Source organism: Carassius carassius, chromosome 33, assembly GCF_963082965.1.
Source record: "Carassius carassius chromosome 33, fCarCar2.1, whole genome shotgun sequence".
Classification (NCBI taxonomy): Eukaryota; Metazoa; Chordata; class Actinopteri; order Cypriniformes; family Cyprinidae; genus Carassius; species Carassius carassius.
This window is the reverse complement of record NC_081787.1, coordinates 7,363,308-7,388,152: the sequence shown is the minus strand read 5'-3', so window position 1 is coordinate 7,388,152 and position 24,845 is coordinate 7,363,308. Positions and strand designations below refer to the sequence as shown.

The 24,845-nt window shown below is 37.5% G+C and overlaps 1 protein-coding gene across 5 annotated transcripts in view; it reads left to right on the top strand.

Annotated features, from left to right (window-relative positions):
* LOC132113635 (disks large homolog 3-like) overlaps positions 1-24,845 on the top strand; it is a 107,861-nt gene that overhangs the window by 12,358 nt on the left and 70,658 nt on the right. For 3 of the 5 annotated variants that reach the window (XM_059521495.1, XM_059521494.1, XM_059521493.1), the window contains exon 1: positions 8,300-9,463. The exons of 1 other annotated variant lie outside the window; for it this stretch is intronic. In XM_059521495.1, the coding sequence (XP_059377478.1) occupies positions 9,104-9,463 (360 nt within the window). In that variant the 5' untranslated portion in view covers positions 8,300-9,103. Of the gene's footprint in view, positions 1-8,298; positions 9,464-24,845 lie in introns of those variants that run through there. One more of the 5 variants, XM_059521492.1, reaches the window with a different exon arrangement.

Genomic DNA, 24,845 nt, shown 5'->3' with positions numbered 1-24,845 from the left:
TAATAATAATATTGAATAAATTAAAATAATAATAATAATAATAATAAAATTAATAATGCTAATAATAAGAATCATTGTTTTATTTTACAGTACAACTGTACAATTTCAATAGCCTACTAATATTTTTAGAATCTAAATTTTCAATCATTAAACTATTAAACTTTCATTTTGGCGGAAAACCGCTGGGAGCCCTTAACTTGGTGCAAGATTGTTGATGCATATTGTGTTGCATGTTACCAGTAATTGTGGTAAATTGTCTGGAGCAGCATTTACTGTGAACCAAGCCACTCTGAGAAACTGAACCCCCCCCCCAGATCTCAAGTTGCTCACGAGTAAAAGAACACAGTGCCACACTTCACTCTGAAACATGCAGCACATATATTGCATGTATAACTGTTGCTAGGGTTACAGTAGGGCTGTGCAAAAATTCGAATGCGATTTTCATGCACATTTCACCAGTAAAGACGCTCCTGTAATTAGAAGTATATCTCCAGCATGCGCGTTCGGATCAGGGTTGCCAGGTTTTTACAACAAATCCTGCCCAGTTGCTTCTCAAAACTAGTCCAAAACTAGCCCAATCACGCTTCGAGGTGGTTCCCTGATAAAAATTGCTTCCCGGGGTTAAAATATACGTTTTTTAGCAGGGTAGCCTTGGCAACACTGGTTGGCATTTACTACACCGAGCCGTAATTCACTGACAATCTACACAAAATCGATGTTAAAATCGCAGGGGATTCTTTGTCGATTTTGAAAACGATTTTGTGTTAGTTGTCGGTAGCCTACGGCTCTGTGTAGTAACTGCCGCTCCACCTGTACCAGTGTTGCCAAGTCTGCGATTGTGTTTCATGTCCGCGGTTTGAAGCAACCCCACTACCAACAACGTGATATTTAGCCCCTAAAAAGCAATTTTACCAAGGCAACCCTTCCAAAAAAATTTTATTTTAACCCCGGGAATACACTTTTATCGGGGAACCTCCTGGAAACGCGATTGGGCTAGTTTTGGACTAGTTTTGAGAAGCAACTGGGAAGGATTTGTTGTGAAAACCTGGCAACCCTGATCTGAACGCATGTGCTTGAAATATACTTCTAATTACAGGAGCATCTTTACTGATGAGATGTGCATGAAAATCGCATTCGATTTTTTGCACAGCCCTAGGTTACAGGCATTAATTACGGCAGTCATGAGCAATGAAAAGGGCTTTGATTTAAGTTCATATTATTTGTTCATACATACATTATTCAATCCACTTCTATTGTGTGAACTGGACAATTCAACACTGTTGTCAGTCCCAAACACCGCTTCTGTGAACGTAGCCTCAGAGAATGATAATTTAGGGATTCATTCCTGCATTTAAATGCAGCTGTCACTCTCACAGTGTGCGTGGCCCTTATCAGACCCTTTTTCTCTTCAAGATCTCTCAGTTCTCCAGTCATTTTACAAGCATCTCATATTCCTTTCTCTCTTTTCCTCTCACTCTCTTTCTCCCATTTCCCTTATCATTACGCTGTCAGTCGGATGTGCAGCGTTTGGTGCAGCAGCTGTTTTCTGTCACCAGGCCTATTAATAGGAGTCACAGCCTTCACAGGCACTTTAGTTTATTGTTGGCAATGTGGAGGAGCAATGACTCAATGAGTTACGAGTGTTTAGGTGAAAACCCAAAACTCTTTCTTGGCCTTGCAGCAGTGCTTCAAAGCCATGCACATTCATTGCAATTCAAAATGTGAATCCATTTATGTTAGCATTAATAATTATTGTATCATGTTTATGTTACCTATTCACTAAGAAATTCTCCTGACTATAATCAGTCTTTCAAAGGCTGCTCTGCATGTTTTTGTTACAGGAATTCTCTGTAGTTCATTCAAAGGAAACCTTCAAGAATGTTACTGCCCCTTTAAGAATGCCTGTGTCTTGCCTTATATGGTCATACATCCTGTCATGTGACAAGAGTGCAGTCACATGGGCTGCTATGAGAATGTACAGAAATTTTACATTACATTTACATTTACATTTATTTATTTAGCAGAAGCTTTTATCCAAAGCGACTTACAGATGAGGACAGTGGAAGCAATCAAAAACAAAAAGAGCAATGATATATAAGTGCTATAACAAGTCTCAGTTAGGTTAACACAGTACACCTAGCATGGGATTTTAAATAATATAATATAAAGAAAACAGATAGAATAAAAAAGGAATAGAGCAAGCTAGTGTTAGATGTCTTTACACATACACACACACACACACATACAATTGCATAATTAATGAAAAGAAAATAGAATATAAAAAGATTAGAACGGTAGTTAGATTTTTTTAAAGAATAGTATTAGAATAGTGAGTGTTAAAGTTAGAGGGTCAAATAAAGATGGAAGAGATGTGTTTTAAGCCGATTCTTGAAGATGGCTAAGGACTCAGCTGTCCGGATTGAGTTGGGGGAGGTCATTCCACCAGGAGGGAACATTTAATTTAAAAGTCCGTAAAAGTGACTTTGTGCTTCTTCGGGATGGCACAATCAAGCGACGTTCACTTGCAGAACGCAAGCTTCTAGAGGGCACATAAGTCTGAAGTAACAAATTTAGGTAAATGGGTGCAGAGCCAGTGGTAGTTTTGTAGGCAAACATCAATGCCTTGAATTTTATGCGAGCAGCTATTGGAAGCCAGTGCAAATTGATAAACAGAGGTGTGACATGTATTCTTTTTAGCTCATTAAAAATTAATCTTGCTGCCGCGTTCTGAATTAATTGTAAAGGTTTGATAGAATTGGCTGGAAGACCTGCCAAGAGGGCATTGCAATAGTCCAGCCTGGACAGAACAAGAGCTTGAACAAGGAGTTGTGCAGCATGTTCCGAAAGAAAGGGCTTGATCTTCTTGATGTTGAATAAAGCAAATCTGCAGGATCGGACAGTTTTAGCAATGTAGTCTGAGAAAGTCAGCTGATCATCAATCATAACTCCAAGGCTTCTAGCTGTTTTTGAAGGAGTTATGGTTGATGTGCCTAACTTGATGGTGAAATTGTGATGAAACGATGGGTTTGCTGGAATCACAAGCAGTTCTGTCTTGGCAAGGTTGAGTTGAAGGTGATGGTCCATCATCCAGGAAGAAATGTCTGTTAGACAAGCTGAAATGCGAATAGCTACCGTCGGATCATCAGGATGGAATGAGAGGTAGAGTTGAGTGTCATCAGCATAGCAGTGGTATGAAAAGCCATGTTTCTGAATGACAGAACCTAATGATGCCATGTAGACAGAGAAGAGAAGTGGTCCAAGAACTGAGCCCTGAGGCACCCCAGTAGTTAGATGTTGTGACTTGGATACCTCACCTCTCCAAGATACTTTGAAGGACCTAGGTAAGACTCAAACCATTGAAGTGTGGTTCCTGAGATGCCTTTTGCCAGTAGGGTTGATAGGAGGATCTAATGTGTTTAATTTTATTAATGAAAAATGTTGCAAAGTCGTCAGCTATTAGAGATGAAGCAGGAGGGTGAGGAGGAGGACAAAGAAGTGAGGAAAATGTTTTAAAAAGCATCCAAGAGTTAGACGAATTGTAAATTTTGTTATGGTAGTATTCCATTTCACCATTTTAGCAGTGGAGACATTAGCAGAGAAAGAAGATAGGAGTGACTGATACATATTAAGGTCAGTAGTATTTCTGGATTTGCGCCACACCCTTTCAGCAGCTCTAAGCTTAGAACGGTGTTCGCGTAGAACATCAGATAACCAAGGGGCAAAAGGGGTGTTACGGGCTGGCCTGGAAGATAAGGGGCAAACAGTGTCTAAACAAGATGTAAGAGTGGAGCAGAAAGTATCAGTAGCACTGTTAGCATCCAAAGATGCAAACAGTTTAGATTTAAATTTTTAAATTTTCTATGGATATCTTCGATGTGCGAGAGTATGTGGGGGTTGTGAGTCCGGCTGGGGGGGTTTATGTAATATGGGAATGCAGAAACTAAAAATGAGGCTGACAGATATGAGATATGCTGTGTGTCATGAAGTAGAATCTAAACCCCTTTGTAAAACCATAATACAATCATTCTCAATTATTTCATAAATCAACAATAGGCTCCCTTCCAGTTTCTCAAGTGTGGGCCAGAGGTTGGTTTTCATTCTACAGGAATTCTCTCAGTGCCTATTCACTGAGAAGTGCAGTGAGAAGAGGAATACGACATATAATATTTGCAAATATATATTTAAACTATGAATACTCTGATTTGTTTTCTTAGTCAAAGAGCAGTCTAACCCGTCAAGCAGATAGAAGGTGCATTCGTAAATTGTCTCTTTTTTTAACTGTCCATCTGTGGTACTTTTCTTCATTCAGCCTGGAAAGATGCATCTGTCTCTCCCATCACACAGTTTCCCTCTATGTTGGCATTTGCAAAAAAGAATAAAGCTGCAGACAGAAATGATTACAGTTTTGTATGCATATTTGAGCCATAATAAAACATGCTGCACCAGCTTTAAATTAAATAATATTTATAGCATTTCTACTTGATTTTGCACTGGATTTACATTTTCATATATAATTATTCAAGCAAGTTCATCTTAGATGACATTTAAGAAGTGCTTAATTGTAACTTGCAACACATGGCCCCTTTACATGCATTAAAGGGGTCAAATGATGCTTTTTTAAATATCATTATTTGTGTATTTGGTGTAACAGGATATGGTGACATGCTTTAATGTTCAAAAAACACATTATTTTTCAATTACTGTATATTATTGTAGGTCCTCTATGCCCCACCTCTCAAACGCATCGTTTTCTTAAAAAAAGTTCCTCCTTCTGACAAGTGCAGTCTGCTCTGATTGGCCAACTGACCCAGTGCATTGTGATTGGCTGGACACCGCAAGCACTCGTCGTAAATGTAACGCCCTTTTCCATAATTGCGAGCTTCATCTTTCAAAATAAATGTAAAGAGTAAAATGTTAATAATGTCCTTAATTTTACCATCAGTTCAAGCCCGAAAGGGGAACAGTTGCGTGGCAGACAAAGTGATGAAGCTCGTATGTGTTTACAGTACACAAACCAAGGTAAAGACAGCTGACTCCACTGTGTGACCCTCTCTCTCTCTCCCTCTCTCTCTCTCTCTCTCTCTCTCTCTCTCTCACACACACACAGACATGTGCACGAGCCTGCAAACACACACGACACGCAAAACTTTGCATTTGAACAGTCAATAGAAAATACTTAAACTAATAACAAAACATACTTACAGTCGCTGATTCAGAAGCACCAGATTGTTGTAGTAAATTTAGAATGACATCCTCTCCTAGGTTCACGAAACAGTCGTCCATAAAATGTGTTGCTGTTCTGTTGTAAGCTACCTAAAGTTTCCTAAATACATCTACTGTCTGAAGGCCAAATAAAGTGCTTTTGCTTTTGTCTAGATACACATAGCATCTCCCTGACATGGCTGCTTCAACACTAACTGTAGTTACTAAAACTACGCCTTCTTTCATTGTGTGGACATTTGGGCGGCATTACGCAAATATTTCCACATAGTGACGTAGACATGGGGACATGTTTGAATGAGCTGTTTTAGGGGGCGTGGCAGTCTTGACTTAGATAAAGAATATCTCTTTGGATTTGAGACTTTAGTCTTTGCAACTTTACAGCTCTTCTTTAGGCACCAAGAACTTGTAACACTCCAAAGAGAAAGGAAAAATTTAAATTGCATCATATGACCCCTTTAAACTATAAGCTATTTTGGCAGCAGATGCGGTGCAAGGTCCTGATTTGAATAACATGAGCATCTTGTTTTTCATTTCTCTGTAAACATTTCTGTGTACTGATATTCTAGCTAATTTTAACAGACTTTTTTAAAGGTTTGATATTATTTAATTCTTTTAGGAGCAGCATTTTTTCCTAGAGGTACTAGAAAAGCCACATAATCACGCTCTGCTTCCCTGACTTCCCCTTTCCTCTTATCTTTGGCTAGCTACCTCTGTGGAGACCGTGGAAGTCTGCATCCTTTTTGAGAAGGTGCTGTATACACAATGGGAGCAGAGGGAACAGGGTGGTCATAGCATGAGCCCAGTCATGTGTGCTGTGATGAATATGCTTGCATTGCCATTTTTCAGCCACCAAACACCACCTGTACACTCCCTGTTTGCATTGGCATTGTTTTTTTGTGATACTCGCACCATTCATATCTCTGATTGGCCTTCCTCCTGGAAATCAGTAAGTTTGCCGGAATAGTAAATTGTGGTAATGATGTGAGTTACCGTTGCATATAATTAAGTGTGGCTGAGCCTGCTGTTTGTGCCTCCTGGTGGGGTCGGAATAAAATAGTGTGCAATGCCTATTAGAACTGACTCAGCCACAAAAACAAGTGAATTCACACATGCATAAACAGAGAAACACACATATAAATGTTCATGCATGCATATACTCACATCAGTAAACACTCATTTGGTTTCTAATGTTTATGCTCTAGTATATTTGTAATAGTATAACAGTCTAACAGGCCAACATCTGTTTAGATTCAGCTACAAAATTGTGCCATTTCAGTTTAATCCCGTCAAAGCCCTCAGTAGGAGAGTCGCTTAGGTCACTTTTTGTAATCAAATTAATATGGATTTTTAATGGATGTGGAAATATTGCTTTTAGGTATGCAGATTTACATCTACAGATGTCTTTAAATTCAGCAATGTCTTCCCTCAATGAAAATAAATAACAAGAAACTGTGCAACTCAAGCCTGTATTTGTGCAACTTCCTCCAAATGATGCAGTTAATTTGATGAATACATTTCTACATTGATTAATTCTTACTTTACTGAGCTTTTCTGTTAGCCTACTCTGCTCTGATTGGTCAGATGGCCTAGTCTGTTGTGATTGGTCTACCACATACAGTGCCCATTGCCATAGTTCTGTATTTTGAACGCTTAATAGAAAATGTAAATATCTATTATTTATCATACTTACAGGCTGTGATTCAGTGTATCAGCTGGTCCAAATAAATTGGGTGCAGAGCCATCTTTCAAGAGCAAGCATTTTTCGAATCCCGTGTTCATTCAAAAAAAAAAAAAATGTTTTGATGCCATTTATTTAAACCATTCATTTTGACTTAACACCATGTATCAGATTTGACACTCAAACATGACTGCATCTTATTAAACTGATTTGAAATGGTTAAGTTTTTGGTAAACTTAACTTAAAAAGGAATTGTTTCAATGAAGGACCTCAAAATAAGTTTTACACTTCCCATCATGTTTTTCACAGGACTGGATATGGGGAGAGACAATGTTGAAATAAAGTGTCATTTTATGCACTTTTTTAGTAAAATGAGATAATGGGAGTTTTTTCCATGTCTAATGCTCTATTATTTGAGCATTTTAAAATACTTTCTATTAATGTACTTTGCACAAGTTACCATTGTGGTGAAGTGTGGAACGTGTGGTTGGGTTGAGGACCTGCTTAAAAAAAGTCTAAAATACTATCATTAAAAAAAGCAACTCCAATGTCATATGTGTAAAGAAAAGTTATATCTTACTTGCTATTATAACACTTTGGCTGAACTTGCAAGGACAGTGGTTCTACAAGATTTTTTTTTTATGTAGGATGAATGAACTAAAGCAAATCAAGGAAATGGGATTCGAATCACTGAAGACCTGTTTAGGCTGTTCAGAGTCAATTCTTTCTTTTGCAATACAATAACTTTATTTATCGTTCACTTTCAGCTTTGCAACTTTGCAGATCGTTTACATCCACATTCAGCTACATTACACATTGCATAAAAAACTATATTCGAAATGGCATAATGGGGCACTTTAAACCAGCCACAGAGAATATTTTTACTTTTAAAAGTAACAACTGAATCACTGCACATTAAAGACTCACTTTTTCTTGGAATTTTATCATCAAGCATATAAAATTTTTTCAAATTTGTCTAAATTGTATGGTTTAGTTTATCCTTAAATAACGTCACAAATGAACCCAGTACATAATAGATTAAAACCTGGTCATCCATCAGCCCCTTATGTTTTCCGTATAAACCCTCAAGGTAGGTCTTCAGTCTTTCTTACAGTGAAGCCATGGAGCTGAATAGCACACTTCATCCGTCTCCATTTGGGCTCTGTGTGCTGCCTGATATTTAGGTGAGCTGGCCCTTTAAGAGCAGTCACTGAAGCAGTCAGTCCTGTGTTGGTGCTGCTGCTGATGGCTGTGCTGTGAGTTGATTGGCTGTGGCTGTCAGGGCTGAGGTGCTGGAGGGATGCTGCTACGCATCTCTCTCTCTCTCTCTCTCTCTCCCTCTCCCTCTCCCTTTCCATCTCCCTCCCTCTCTCTTGCTTCCTTGCATCCCTCTGTATAATCCACATCTAGGGCAAGCAGGCTGAGAGTCAATCCAGTGCTCAGCTCTTCTCTGCAGGCTGGGAAAAGAGTGACAGAAAGAAGGCAAGAAAACGCTTCCCAAAGCAGGAGGAAACGGAGAAAGAACAAATCCGGCAAGCAGAGACATACAGAGGAAGATTTGATCACGGATATCATTGCTATATATAGAAATTGTTTATATATATATATATATATATATATATATATATATATATATATATATAGGCCTATATATATATATTAATATATTTGTACACACGCATGTCAATATTTATAGAAATATATATGTATACATATATACCTGTATATAACTGTATTAGTGCTTGTCTGTTTATATCAATATTTTTATATGTATTTGTGTGTGTGTAAATATATACATATATAAACAAACAAATATATATCTATGAATTTATATACATATAACTGTGAACCAACAGAAGCAAGAAGACAACTCGACCATCGGGGCTGGTCTCTGATTCCGAGATCAAACACTATCAAACACACTATTTTCAGCATTATTTTTCCAAGCCTTTTGCATCGACCTGAGGAAGACTACCAAGCTTTTTCTATTTTTCATCGCCCTGTTGCAACCTCCTCATCTCATCTTTTTCTCGATCGGGAGGAACAAAGAGGAGGATAACAGGGTTTGTGAAGATTCCTGCCGTTCGTGCTGCCGTTCGTGAGACGAGCTGCACTGCGCGCTGCGTTTGATCTGAGCAGGCAGCAGCAGCAGCAGTGAGATAGAAAGAGACAGAGAGTGCTGCACCGTGTGAACTAGCCAGCATGCACAAACATCACCACTGTTGCAAGTGCCCAGAATGCTATGAAGTGACCCGCATGGCCGCCCTGCGCAGGATGGACGCCCCGGCATATGGAGACTGGCAGCCCGAACCCTACGGATACCCGACTGGCTATGGAGGTGGCCAGACCTTACCACCCCAAACCTCGGGCGGAGGGGGGGGAATGGGTGGAGGGGGTACATTGGGAAGAAGTAAAGGCAAAATGATGTCAGCTGGGGGTCCTGGAGGTCCCAACCCTAAGAGCCATTCCAAGTGTGGCCCCAAGGTGAATGGTAATAACTCAGGAGGACAAGGAGGATGGTGGCCCGAGTGCACCTGTTCCAACCGGGACTGGTACGACCAGGTAAATGCTGTTTCTGTGCTGCTGGGGGCATTGAGAGTAGGCAGCAGGTGGTAGGCAGTTGGTGTAAATGTGGTTGCTATGTTGAAACTGAACAGAATCAGAAAGCTCCCCTGTAGCTGCCAGAAGATGCATCATTTTTTAAGGGATTCATCCAGTGTTGATCCTTTCATACTGCATGTGCTGTAATCTTACAGCATGCTCGTCAAGATTGATTCTTGCTGAGAAGGAGTTTAATCTTCAAGTATTTACTGCTCCATCAGTGCTTTATGGTTTCATCAATCCCCTACGTACATACTAACATCTAAACTCTCATCTGACAAGGATTGACAGGGCCGCTGTAACCACGCAACAAGTGCATGTAGCTCCGCCAATTTAATTCAAGGATGGCAGTGATCTGCCAGCACAGCTGACCAGGCAAAATACATGATCAAATCTAATGTTCAGCAAGTAATGGGTTCTAGATTTGTGAGGTGAAAAGGTGGATGTTTTATGGATCTATGTGTGTGCATTTCTTATTAATTTCCAGTATGTTGTTCTAGTCACTGATTGAGATACAGCCAGAGATGAGGTGTCTTATGAAATATGTAATGTACACACCATATTCTGGCTATATTTTAACCTAATATTCAAACCAAACCAGGCAGCAGAAGCTGTAATTAAGTGAGGTGTATCTGTGTAAGTGGCAGCAGGGGTGGGGGAAGGGTTGCACTGAATGTATAAAATGGAGGAAGCAGGCTGTTATGTGAGAACAAGCATGCATACATGTTCTACGCCTTTAGTGTGTGTGCATCTCTACGGTGTGGGGGTGCATGAGAGTGAACAGGCTTTTATTGGTATTTGTGCATGGTTGAGGAAGAGAGAACGCAGAGAGAGCAGCAGAGACGCAGAGAAAATGGAGGGTGAGATCTCGGTGGCAGCGAGGGTGAAATTTCACCAAACGCAGGGAGTGAAAAGGTGTGAGCAAGGAGCTGACTAATTCTGCCTCCGTTCAGAGGATGGGAGAGGCATCAGTCAAAAGCAGTGTGGTTTTTCACTCATTCGCTTTTGTTTTAATCATGAATTATGCATTTGGTCTTGGCAGCATTTGCTGTAAACCGAATAAATGAACCCTTAAGATGTGACATTTTTCTCTTTATTCTCTGTTTCTGCGATAATTTCCTTGTCTTTTTGATGTATGTAAATCAGCATGTATGTTCTCCTGTGCACCTGATTGGCACGAGCACTCCTATGGCATATTGATGGAGTGTATGTTTAATTAATGAGAAAGAAATTGTTTAACAGAGGTATATAGGACAATGACGCTATTAAAGCTTCCTGTATTTGAGGAGGAGACCATGGATCAACCTGCTGGTTTCTTCTCTTCTTGCCAAACTGTTGTCTGTCAAGATTATTAAAGAGGATTTGGTTATCTTTGAAGGCCTCGTGGATGTGTTTCATTTGCGAAGGCTATAACTTCTGGGGTAAATTTGAATGAATTTCAGCTTAGATTGAGGGTTAAGCAGTAAGAATGGGGGAAAATGTACCTCATTGCGGGGGGAGAGGATTGGCAATCATCAAAACGGCTCAGGAAAGTGGTGGCAATAGAGGTGAAAGTGCCAGTGTGGAAAAGAGAGAAATCCGCCAATAAAGACATGCGGGTTAAGGAAACAGAGTGGGTTACATAAGAGAAGGCAGTTGTTGGATACGCTTTTGAGAGAGAAGCTGTGGATTTGTGTGCTAGCATTTGCCCCCTACTTTCTGTGAAGCCACAATTAGCACTCCGAGTGCGTATAATATATGCACACATTCATATCTGCAGAGAACAAAATATTCATTGCGGGTAAAAATTATGTAGAAGATTCTCATTTGTTTTGTGGCAAATCAAAAGATCAGTTTTCACACAGTGTTATTGTGGCCAAATTGCATCACCCCATCGCTTCAGCTCTATGTTGTGCTTTAATGGTGAAGTGTGTGTAGTTTCTGCACCACCAGCATCACCAACCAGAAAATAATGGCTTTTAACATCTTCCATTGGGAAACCAAACAGATTCTTCCCTAGGGCTGTGCAAAAAATCAAATGCGATTTTCATGCGCATCTCATCAGTAAAGATGCTCCTGTGATTAGAAGTATTTCTCCAGCACGTGCGTTCAGATCAGGGTTGCTAGGTTTTCACAACAAATCCTGCCCAGTTGCTTCTTAAAACTAGTCCAAAACTAGCCCAATCGCGTTTCCAGGAGGTTCCCCGATAAAAATTGCTTCCTGGGGTTAAAATATACATTTTTTGGAAGGGTTGCCTTGGTAAAATTCGCATTTTAGGGGCTAAATATCACGTTATTTGTATTGGGGTTGCTTCAAACCGCGGACATGAAAAACAATCGCAGACTTGGCAACACTGGTTCAGGTGGAGCGGCAGTTACTACACAGAGCCGTAGTCTAACGACAACTGACACAAAATCGTTTTCAAAATCGACAAAGAATCGCCTGCGATTTTAATATCGATTTTGTGTAGATTGTCAGTGAATTACGGCTCGGTGTAGTAAATGCCAACCAGAGTTGCCAAGTCTGTGGTTGTTTTTCATGTCCGCGGGTCGAAGCGCCCCCAATACATATAACGTGATATTTAGCACCTAAAATGTGAATTTTACCAAGGCAACCCTGCTAAAAAACTTATATTGTAACCCCGGGAAGCAATTTTTATCTGGGAACCTCCTGGAAGCGCGATTGGACTAGTTTTGAGAAGCAACTGGGCAGGATTTGTTGTGAAAACCTGGCAACCCTGATCCGAACGCACGTGCTGGAGATATACTTCTAATTACAGGAGCGTCTTTACTGATGAGATGTGCATGAAAATCGCATTCGATTTTTTGCACAGCCCTATTCTTCCCCTAAACAATGCAAATAATGTTGATAGCACTGCAGTTTTTAGTTTTTAACCTTTAATAGCACTGCCTGTGTTTTTGAAAAATGTATTTAAATGTTAAAAAATAACACTGATCGCCTTTAAAGAAGTGTTCATTTGTTTATAGATTTTAAAATCAACATTTAACCAGTTTTTGCAACCCATTTAACTTATTTCTAAGTGAAACTGGATAATGAATGAGAAAAAATGTAGGACAAGCCTTATTTTTGTCCATCTATAGTTAATTTTATTAATCTGAATTTGATTGGATTGTGAAAAGTGACCGTTAACAGAATGAAGCCAGATGATTATGCAAGAGTGGTTTAAAAGGTTAGAGAAACAAGCATTTTTTTTCTTTAAAATAGTGTGCAATCATGCACAATAATTAATAACAGTGTTTATTTTAAAGTGACATGATGTGTAGCTAAGTATGTTGTCCCATACTCAGAATTTGTGCTCTGCATTTAACCCATCCAAGTGCAGGCAGTTGGGGGTCCGGTGCCTTGCTAAAGGGCACTGTACATTCACTCCCCCCACCTACAATCCCCATTACTGAGACTCAAACTTATGACCTTTGGGTTACAGACTCTCTAACCATTAGGCCACATCTGCACCCCAATTTTATTTCAAATTTATTCTCTACATTAGGCTATTCAATAGATATTTGATGGATGGGGTGGTGTCAAAAGACATGGTCAGCTGTAGGAGAATGAGAACATTTCTTCGTCAAATTAAGGGATGTGTGTTCTGAAGGACTGGGCATCATCTGAATGAACCATCTTGTCTCCAGGCACCAATTTATTATTTTATGCTCTTGGGCTTTATGGCACAATCTAATGGTTATGATTAGTGTTAAATAACAAATGGCCCTTACAATATTTACCCTTGTAAAGTAATCGATTAACCTGCTTTTACTTTCTTTGTATCAATAATAACCTCTTGATGAGACTAACTACTAAATTACAGTCCACGTCCTGCTCAGTTGCCTGTCTGTCTGCGTACATGTGCTCAGGAACTGCGTGCATCACATATGTTGAAGTGTACTTGAAATCTGTGGGAATGAAAGAGCTGATTTTAAGAGCGACTTCAGTCGTCAGATGTCCTCGCCTTGTACCCCCAGCTGCGGTAGAGACAGCCTCCATCTTAGAGATGAAGCGTCTGCATCATATCAAGAAGGATGTTTTTTTTTTTTGTTAACCCATCCTTTTAGCTGCAAAACATTTGGACCAGGCTGAAATGATGATGCAAGCGATGTTGAAATGTATGTGACAGTATGTCTTCTGGCTGCATTACAATTAGAGTGAAAGGCGAATTGATGCTGTGTTTTAGCTTCTCATTGTCTCATTCATAAGATCAACCATTACTATAGATGATTCATAGATCATTATCTTCCTCAGTCCTCCAGAAAAATTCAACTTAACAAATAAATCATGTTAAATGCTGCATATTAAATAGCAGGGGAACTATATTACATTTATTTTCATCAGTGCATAGCATATTTCTTGTCTACTACATGCAGTATTTTATTGGATAAAAAGTTAATTGAAGAATTAAAAATGGATATTTAATAGCTCTTACACTTGCGTCATTACATGAGTTAAGTGGTGAATACTATTAATGAGCAACATGGATTTAATATGTAATTATTTCCTGGAGTAAATGACACATGTTTTGTTAGTCCTGTTGTAACTGTCCTAACTTGAGTACTGTTTAATCTGGTGATATGGACACCGTAAAAAAAATGCTACTCATTTTATTATCCTATGTAGAATTAGTTTATTTCCCCACATCCCACATGGAAAAAACCTATATAAACATATATGTTTCAATATAGGTTTTGAGATACAATAGGTTTTTAATATATGTGACATATATAAAATTGGCTGTTTTCCTATATTATATGTACATATATGCACACATATATATGTACACATATATAAACATATATATGTACATATATGCACTCATATATATATATATATATATATATATATATATATATATATATATATATATATATATACATATATGTACATATATGCACACATATATTTACACATATATGCACACACATATGTACACATATATATGTGCATACATATACCTATATAGGTACATATATGCACGTATATATGCACCTATATGTTCACCTATAATAGTAAAATTAAAATCCATAGCTGCTAGGCAACATAAATAAAAGTCCAAAATGTAGAAATGTACATTATTTATTTACTCATGATCAATCAAATAGTACAAAACAAAAAATATAGTACAAGAACAAAAATAAGACAAAAAACCTGCTAGGCAACATAAATAAAAGTTCTTTTCTAAAAAAAAGATCTTCATTATTCTTTGAAGGTCTGGTCATGACGCGCCTCATCATCCTCCTCCTCCGCCACCTCCTCCTCCTCCTCTTCCTTCCTGCACTATCCAATGATGTTTGATAGGGTGTCCAAGATTTATATTTTTTCCTTTTTTTTTCGGCACACAAATTTTTTAGCGCATAGGCATTTTCGTCCACACGGATCTGGCGTTTTGGAAGAGTGAAACCGATGTTTTGAAACCGGGTCCCAGAGTGGATATATTTGAAAACGCCGCCTTTGCGTTTCGTCTGGACGGCGAATCCGTACATTTTCTGAAAATATAACGTCATCAGCCCACGTCTCGCCCCTAGTCAAACACCACTACATCACGTAACAGCAACAAAAACATGAACAAACACTGAACGATTGTATTTTTTATTAACTAACATTAACACGGATTAATAAATGTATTGTTCCATGTTCGTTTGTGTACCATGCGCAAGGTTTATCAGCAAATCCATGTCGTCTTCTCCGTTTTAAGTGTATCTCTGTGGCAGAATTACAGTGCCACATGCTGGTCTGGCATGTATACTACATCGGTTTCATGTGGACGCGGATATTTCTTGAGACGAGGGAAAAAAAGATCGGGGGTAAGCTCCGTCTCCGTGTGGACGGGGCCGAAGAAGTAATGGGTACTTACGGTTATGGATAGAAATGTAGCGGAGTAAAGAGTAAAGAGTATTTGCCTAAAGTCATGAGTACTCCCCAAAAATGATACTCGAGTAAAGTACAGATCCCTCAAAATTGTACTTAAGTACTGTACTCAAGTAAATGTACTCTGTTACTGTCCGGCTCTGTATATCATGTTAATATATTGCCATAGTTAAATTCCATAACATGCCAATTACATGTGATACCAATTTCACGTGTTCGCACATACATAAGTTCTTGAATAATTTTTTTCGTTAATTCTTAGTTTTTGCCTTGATAATAGAAAATATGAGCTAGGCATCATGTATGACAGTCAAAAATGAGATATGAGCTACAAAATGACCAGATCCTGCCATTAGCTATATAGAAGCCATATCTTGTATGTATAGGGCTTATATGTGGATATGAAGAAGCAATACAGGAGACCTATATTTCCTGTATATGCACATATATGCACCTCAATTTTGCCAATATGTGGCATATATACGCATATAGGTTTCATATATGCGCATATATCCACATATAGGTTCTTTCCATGTGGGATTGCATTAGTAGCATTCCGTAAAACCTTTAAAAAAATATTTAGGCTAGTGATTCAGTGTGAAGTGTAATTTTCATATGCTGCCATATATTATGTTTTTATAAATACATCTATAAATTCTAATTTTATTTGTAAGATCACTAAATGAAATGACTAGTGCATTGTGTTGAAGCACTTGTCATCTTAACTGTTGCCATATGAAATCATTTGCAGTTTGGTTGGTTAATTTGCTTATATGTGACCCTGGACACCAAAACCAGTCATAAGGTTCAATTTCTCAAAACTGAGATTTATACATATTCTGAAAGCTGAATAAATTGTTAGGATAGGAGAATATTTGGCCAAGATACAACTATTTGAAAATCTGTAATCTGAGGATGCCAAAAATCTAAATATTGAGAAAATCGCCGTTAAAGTTGTCCAAATGAAGTTCTTAGCCATGCATATTACTAATCAAAAAATTAGTTTTGATATATTTACAGTAGGAAATGTACAAAAAAAACTCTTCATGGAACAAAATCTTTCAAAATTAATAACTTTGACGCACACAATGTTTTTTAGGCTATTGCTAAAAATATACCCCAGCGACTTAAGACCGGTTTTGTGGTCCAGGGTCATATATATTATAACTACTGCTTGACATGGCCATTAGCTGTATGTCTTTCTCCAAATTGCAATACAGAAAATTACAAATCTTTGAAGGTAGAACAAGAAGAATTTCCTGAATATAATTTTTTTTAAGGTAACATAACATAATTTCGATCAAAATGTTGTTGTACACCCACAATGTGCGTACATGCTTGTATGTCAACATGCTCCTAGTAGTCAAAAGATTACCAGCACATCTTTAGAATCACATTTATCCATTTAAGGATACATGCAGTACAATGCCTTAATGGTTCATCTTACAGATGCCCATTGTAGCCAATTTCTGAGAAATATATCTTGATCAAGTATTTGCATTTATTAGAATGAAATTGCATTTAAGAGATTGCAAGAAATATATCCAGCTTTTCGTTTTTCTTTTTTTTTTTATATAAACCATCTCATTAATGGTGCACCCTGCTATATCAGAGGTGATATGCTGTGCTCTTGTGATCTCAGCAGTAAGCCAAGTTCCTCAGTTGATTATGCATGTCATAAATCAGGAGCAGGGCTAGCATATGTGAGCACTTACAGATTGTTCGCTAGCTTGAGACATCACCAAGACAGTAATGTATCTGAGAGGAGGCTGGGTTTGTGAGAGATTTTAACTAATTGGATTTTCATTTGTAATGTGGGGTTTTGGGTTGCAGTAAAGAAATGGGATGGGGGTTGGGGGTTATGTTGTGAAGGAAGATAAGGCTTACCTAATCAATTCCAGACGAGACCAGTTTAGGGTTGGTCCCAAGAGACACTCTTCTTTCCACCAAAACCAATATATGTCCTTCTGGAGAACTGAGAATTTGATGTGAGGCCACACATGTGAAGACAATTTATTTTTGGTTTTTATTAATTTTTTTATTTTGTTTTATTTTTGTAATATTTTGTTTTCAGTGAAGACTCTTCACACACATACACACACGCACATACTGTATATATTTTCTTAGACCTGTTGCTTAGAAATGCTAGTGAAAATGCTTGTAAAATGCTGTAAAATCAAGCTTATGTGTTCAGACTTATCACAGACTATATCATGTTTGTAAATCCCATTAATATAAGGTATATTCTGTTTTATTGTAAGGTAAATTCTATTGGATTGCATCTCATCTGAAAATATTCTAAAATTTACTTTGCAATTATTAGGTAAACATACAGTATAGTTTACATTAAATGTTGTTAATATCGTCAATAATTGTATTGTTGATATGTACACAGATGAAGTAAATCCCATCCTTGTGTGACAGAAAAAAAAACATTCTTGACATTGACAATTCTTGACATTGTCACTTGCTTTTGCATTTTAGGATAGCACATTTGTTAAATGAGATAACCAAGACTTGCCACATTTCAAAGTGTGTTCCTTCAAATGGAAGCATGGTCTTGTAGGAGAAAAGTGAAAAAAGTGAAAAATTCTACCCAACACTGCATAGGTACCCAGTTAACTTTAGGTGTTGCCATAGTGACAAGAAGGCTAGAAATCATGCTGCCCGAGAGAGAGAGAAAAAGAGCTGAATTCAGTGACATTTTTACAGACATGATTGTGCATATTCATGACAACATTTTCACTTGCTGACGGTGCAGTTACCTTGACATGCAGAACTTCACCATATGCATGCATTGATCTAGATATCAGTGAAATTATCTGTGCAGTCTGTTTTGAGAGGACTTACTATATCACAGTATCCTACTCTACACACACATATGCACCTATTGAAGCAGCTGGCCTGGACAGGAAAATGACCACATCATATACAGTAGCTCATTTCATTTACAGCATTATGTTATTGATCTAGAGATCTACAAGGCTGAAAACCCTTCACGTTTGGTCAGTAAGTGATTGTTAGAGTGCGTTGTTTCACAGCCTTCTCACTGCTGATTAAAGATCAGTTGTCAGAAGACTCAAGGATGCTGAATGCAATCCATCATCCTGCTCAAAAATACCCCCCCCCCCCCATACACACACACAAGCCTTCAAAAATCTGTTCCTAAAACAAAATGTACTCAGCCTATAAAAAAACAATGAAGAAGCACATAGAAAATCACTGCAAATGCTTTAGAAAACGGAGGAGAAGGCACACTGCAATATTTATGCATACTTTTAGAGTTGTCTTTTATACATCAAGAAAGGGTAAAGATGTGTGCCTGAGAAAACTAAAAAGAGATAGTTGACTGTGTTTTTATGGGAATTTGTGGAGATCCAAGGCCTGAGCCATCGGGCCACTCTTATTATCAAGCCCTGAGTTTGTTTATGATATTTGTAGCATTTAAAAATTTGCTTGTCTGTTAATCTTTGGATCTTGTAATCAAAAATGAAGCATGTTATTAAGATTCAAGTCATCCGTTGACCTGCAGCAGGATGTTTCTAACCCACTGCGTGAGCTTTACACATTGTGATATTTCCCCATATAAATACGTTTGTGTGGGTGTTAATGTGAGTGACTGTATTGCTCATGGCCATTGACCTGTCAGCCATATGCTCCCAGCTGGCGGCCCTGTTGGAGCGCAGCTCCCCTGCTCCGCTCAGTGCCACACGTGGGGTGGGGAGTCGAGAGGGCTGTTTATTTGTTTGCTCACCTGCTTTGTTTCATTTCTTGTTTTTGCTGATCGCAATAGTGACTGTCCTAGAAAACAGAAGAATAGCGGTTAGCTTACTCATCTTATTCAGTTCTGGTTGCTGCATCCACTATGCTGACAACGAAGGCAGACATGTACACATGCCACCAAGAGCCACGGCACAAGCGTCGCTTGCTATAGCAGCATTTTCACAAAGCACTTCCTGCTGCTTCAGTTTAAGGGCTAACATCCCAATGAATTTTAATGCCTATTTTTAGAGAGCTTGCACAATCATTCCCTCTTTTGTGCCATTACTCTTCCCCTCTCCCTGTGTGATGCTTCAAATAACAGAGGCTGCATTTTGCGCCAGCCGGCGTTACAACACCCACACAAGATCATAGAATCTGCATGCATCACAATCAATAACTGGAGAGTGCTGATCCACGAGCCTCTGGCTCTTCTCTGTGTTATGTGGGAGTCTGTGGGTGCATTTAACAGAGTTTTTGAGCTTTCCAATGCTTGTAATTTTAGACCTTTTTGGCTTTTACCTCAGTGGACTCACTCGTTAGTGGACAGCAATTACAGACCTAGAATATTATATGCACAGAATTGCTTGCATTCTGAGCTTTTTATTAATTTCACTGGATGTAGTGTAACATACCTTATGCCAAAGCTCCAATTACAATGTAATTAACTGACATATGGGAAAACTATATTTGTGCTGAAATACCCTTTTATCAGATTTCTTTTAGTGATGAGGCATCGGTTAATTATATCTTTAGAGTAGAGGCCATTGCGTTCTGCACAGCATGACCTGTGAGGTCCCATTTGTGTACAAATCGTTCTAGTCAAACAGATTCATGAATCATTACTATTCGATAGGATTTATTCTCACCCGATAAACTTTTTTACTAATTGATGATCGTATGATTATTCATATTGAATTAAGTCGAGAATTATTTCTGTGCAGTGTTGTGAGACTTGCCGTTCACCAACTGGCTGTATATGAAAAGGTCTAGTTAAATATACAACCAAATTTTGTTTAGATTGAATGTATAGTAATATAATAGTAAAAAAAGACAAAAATACAATTGGTTAATTTTTTGCATACTTAGGCCCAGTTGTAAGGTTGAATTGATTGTTGAACTTTATGTTGTTTTGGAAGAAACACTAAACTAAATTTAAGGCTAAGATCACATTAAAATAGCTTGAAATTACAGCTTTCCATTTTTAACATTTCATAAAGCAACATTTGACAATTTGATTTTCAAACAAGCTGAAATACTTTCACAAAACTGAGGGATAAAGATATTTATGTGGCACAAATGCAGTCAGGTTCACTAGAGTGACATCGTTAATTCGAACACAACTTTACAGCAAATGCCATTAGAAAAAAAAACTAGTTTATATAACTGAACAGAAAAATCGTGTAAAGCAGTATTTTGCTTTATATTCACTACAGAAATATAATTTAAAATGTATGCATGCAATTTCCCAACTCAAATGGTTATTTGGCTCCTATTCTTTTTCATTTTTTCATAGTAAAATATTTTAGTTGCATCAAATGAGGCTTTTAAAAATAGAAAAACTGTGAATTGAAATGCATTTTCATCCCACTCAGATAATGTTCATATGGGACTGCCAGTAAAGAGTGTTTCTTGAATGCAGAGATGCTCTGTGTGTCATCTCTCATTGCTGCATTATCTAAGTAGCCCTTCAGCCATTTTCTGGACATTTCCAATTTTCAGTGTTTTCCCCATCTTTTTTCTTTGTTCTTGTTCTCATTCCTTTTCCCCTCAAAAGTTTCTTCACAGCCTACAAAATAGCATTTTTTTTCAGAGAATGTTTATGCACATTGCTGTAATGCAAATAGTGTTGTCGGTCTCTGTTTCTCCCTGAAAGGATGTGCATAAAAAGCAGCTGTAATTATGCTATCACTCTTGCACCTTCAAAATCACCACAAAAAGCTTTGATTTATCTGTAGTTCATTCTGAATATTCTGAGTTTGATTGAAAGTTCAGCATGAAGATGTTGCTTTTAATTAAATGTATTTTATCTAATTAACTAATTTCTTGAGTGTGTGATGTCATCTGTAGGGTTATGAATATGCACAAAATATGCACAAAATATGTTATATGCAGAAAATGCTTTAAATACATATTGTAAAAAGAGAACCTATATATATATATATATATATAGAGAGAGAGAGAGAGAGAGAGAGAGAGAGAGAGAGAGAGCAGATATTATGTATGTATCTCTTTAGTAACTTTAATAGATAAATTATCAAAATTAAATAATACTTAGATCAATAAAAAAATAAATATGAAACTATAACAAAGTTTGGATAAATTCAGTTTAAATGTATGTAATGTTAATCGTTATGTAAAGTAACTAGAGTTTAGCATTTTCTGAATACAGTGTGAAGTAGGTGGTTGCTAGGACATTGTTATTTGTTTGCTAAGGTATTCTGACTGTTTTAGCATGTCCCCTGTTTTTAGCGCCCCGAACATCCTTTCAGTTGTATGCATGTTATGGGTGGTTGCTAGGGTGTGCTGGTTGGTTGCTTACTGCCCCAAATCCTGGTCCCTAGATATAGCATGGAATCCTGCTTCACTTTACATCCATTTTATCATCCAACAGGCCGATAATTGTTTTGAAAAAGTGATTGCTTAGAAAAGTAATAGCACATCTCTCATTAACAAGCTGCATGACTTGCAGCATCATTCATGTCCATAGCGTAAGCGTGTGGGACGAGTTACGCATCAAAGTTTAATTACGTAGGGTTACTGGCAGCTTCTGTGGTTCCTTTGTGAGTACCACTAATAATGTTATTAGAAAGTGTCACTAATTCATTTTTCATATGCAGCGTTTATTCTGTCTTGTCTTATGTGGCTCACAAATTAGGAGTGTTCAGGCTGCATGCATAGTGACTCATGTCAGAGCATTCTAATGCAATCCAGCTTTTTTTAATCAGATCTTTTACCCTCTAGAGGTTGAAGTTGTTATGTTTTCTAACACATTTCATTGGCTTCATTGGACATTGGCTGGATGGAGTAATAATGGTTTACATGCATACATCCGCTTGCACAGAGAGATACAAATCATGCAGAACATCCCTGATATCTGAGAGTCCCAGCTGCCTCAGGCCACAGATACAAGAGGGTTGTGCCGAGCCTGTACAGATAACGTGCTGGATTATCGGCCCGCCGTTACATGGTTTGTAAGCAGCGCATCTGTGTTTGACTTGAGTTTGTATGGATGGGTTGTCTTAATTCATTTGCAGCTTGGGTAGAAGCTAAAGGTAGAGCATTGATGCATGTAGGTTGAATGCCAATGTACTTTCAAGGAAATGCTTGATCAAAAATATAACATTTTTTTTTTTTTCATGATCCATTACAGTCAGTTTGAGAAATTTTGGTAAAATTTGGAGAAAGATATTTATCACAGCATTTGAAAATAATTCATTTAAATGATCAACAAGACTGCAGTAATTCTAAAGCATTTAACATGCATGTTTCTAACATATTGTACATTTGCTTTCAAAATCCACAGAAACTTGTGACATGTTGGCAAGACACAGAGATGATAAAGCACACACTAGATGCTTCTGCTGTATTTTTGTCTTGCAGACCTAAAAAGCATTATTATTTTATATTAGTCATGTGATGGTGTGGCTGTACCGGGAAAAATAAGAGTGAAAACAAGACAAAAAGAGAGAAAACGTAGGCACCCATTAAAGCGTTTTTTAAGGCATACAGCCTTTATTTACTCTATTAGGCCTTATGTTATATTATTCCTGTTTGATATATATAGTGTGATTGATTGTTATTCATGATTGTTATTCAAAATAATAAGTATTTGAATATATATATATATATATATATATATATATATATATATATATATATATATATATATATATATATATATATATATATATACAAGCAACCGATGGGATTGATTTTGTTAGAGGTTGTGTTGCCAAATTCCTTTTCTTTTAGTAAAGTTTCTGTGGAAGAGACTAAGATATTTTTTAATGTGAATAATGGGGTTCTGCAGGGTAGCGTACTTGGTCCACTATTGTTTCTATTAGGCCTATATATAAATGATATTCAGGCTGCATGTGAGGAAAATATGTTTTTATATGATGCTGGTGATCTTTTAGTTGCATAAATTGAGGCTGAATGAATTCAGGAGAAATTAGGTGAGGACCTTGTTAAGGTGAAGGAATGGCTGACTGAAAAAAGCTTTTATTACATTTAGGTAAATCACAATCTATTCTTTTGGGGTCAAATTATAAATTGCATAAGGCAAAGAACTTAGCTGTCGAAGTTGATGGTTATGTCCTAGCAAACAGAACATCGGTTAATGATCTTGGCTGTGTTTTGGAAACCAAAAGCCATTTAGCAATTACTTATATCATGGCAGGGACTTTACTGATTTTTGATATTTACATTACCTTCATTTAATGATCGCTTAAAAACTGCATTGAACATTGTCATCAATTTAAATATTTAAAAACATAAATTATTTCATACTGTTGAATTAAATCTTTAGCAGATCTCAAAATTAACATTCTTTCTTCATTTTGTTCATTATAACGTTGTGATAATACAGATATATATATATATATATTGCAGGATAATCTTGTTGCATATTAACCCCCATAATAATATTTGGGAATGCCACTATATTGTGTATTTGCACTATTTTAGTATACTGGCGTACTGGAGTGTCGTTTGTGTAACACAGAGTGTCACTGAGCTTTGAATAGGCTGCTGGAGTCGCTCTAGTATCCTGATCAGCCAGCTTATAAAACTGAATGTGGGCCCTCAGTGGATTAATATTACACATTAAAATTCCAATTATATAATCAGCCAAATCCAAGGACTGCATATGCACATCAGAATCGCTGCAGAGCTTGTGATGTCGAGCCCCTGCGTTTGAACCTGAGAGGATGATGTAAAAGAGGTCTGCTTACCTCTAATATCATTTTTGCCATCGGTGTTGGGCTGACTGTGTGTGGTCATTCACAGAACATCCCTCGCTGAAGCAGTGACAGCATGCCAAATTTTTAATGCTTTAACCTCAGGGGACGTGAGGCTGCCGTGACATTTTGAACCTCCCGAAACAGCCCTGAAAAGACTAGCACTTTGTATTTTCTGTGACTGTTCAGTGAAAGGAAAGGTGATTAATGACATGAATTATGGGGAATGTATGAACTTCCTAGCATGTGATTGTTTGAAAAGGCTGATTGCTTGACAGCTCTAAATACAATTTACATCCTCTGAGCATTCTTTCGTCAAACAGTCTACTGAGAATATGGAGTAATGAGCAAGAGTCATTTATGTAATTACTTTTGGTTATGAGTTATTAAATAAAGCTCAAACCCAAGTAAAAAGACTTTGAACAATGTAGAGAGATGTTAGCTTGAATAAGACTGTTTGACATTTGAAAAAGTTACCTGGGTGCACATGTAGAATTTAGTCTGATTGGGTTTGATTGGTCTTTTGAGTTATTTGATCTCTGTTTTTTTCTTGTTAACTCATGACTGACAGAATCCAGTCCTTCATGGTGTAATTATAAGTTTCTAGCCATCTTCATAATTTCCTGTCCTTTCAAATCTTAAATCTTATGCAGTTTTGATTGCCTCTATTTTGGGGGTTTTAGTGTGATCCTAGCCTACTTGGTTGTCTGAGGTTGAAAGTTTAATAAATTGTTAAATTGTTTTAATACTATTTTGTGTTTGTTAT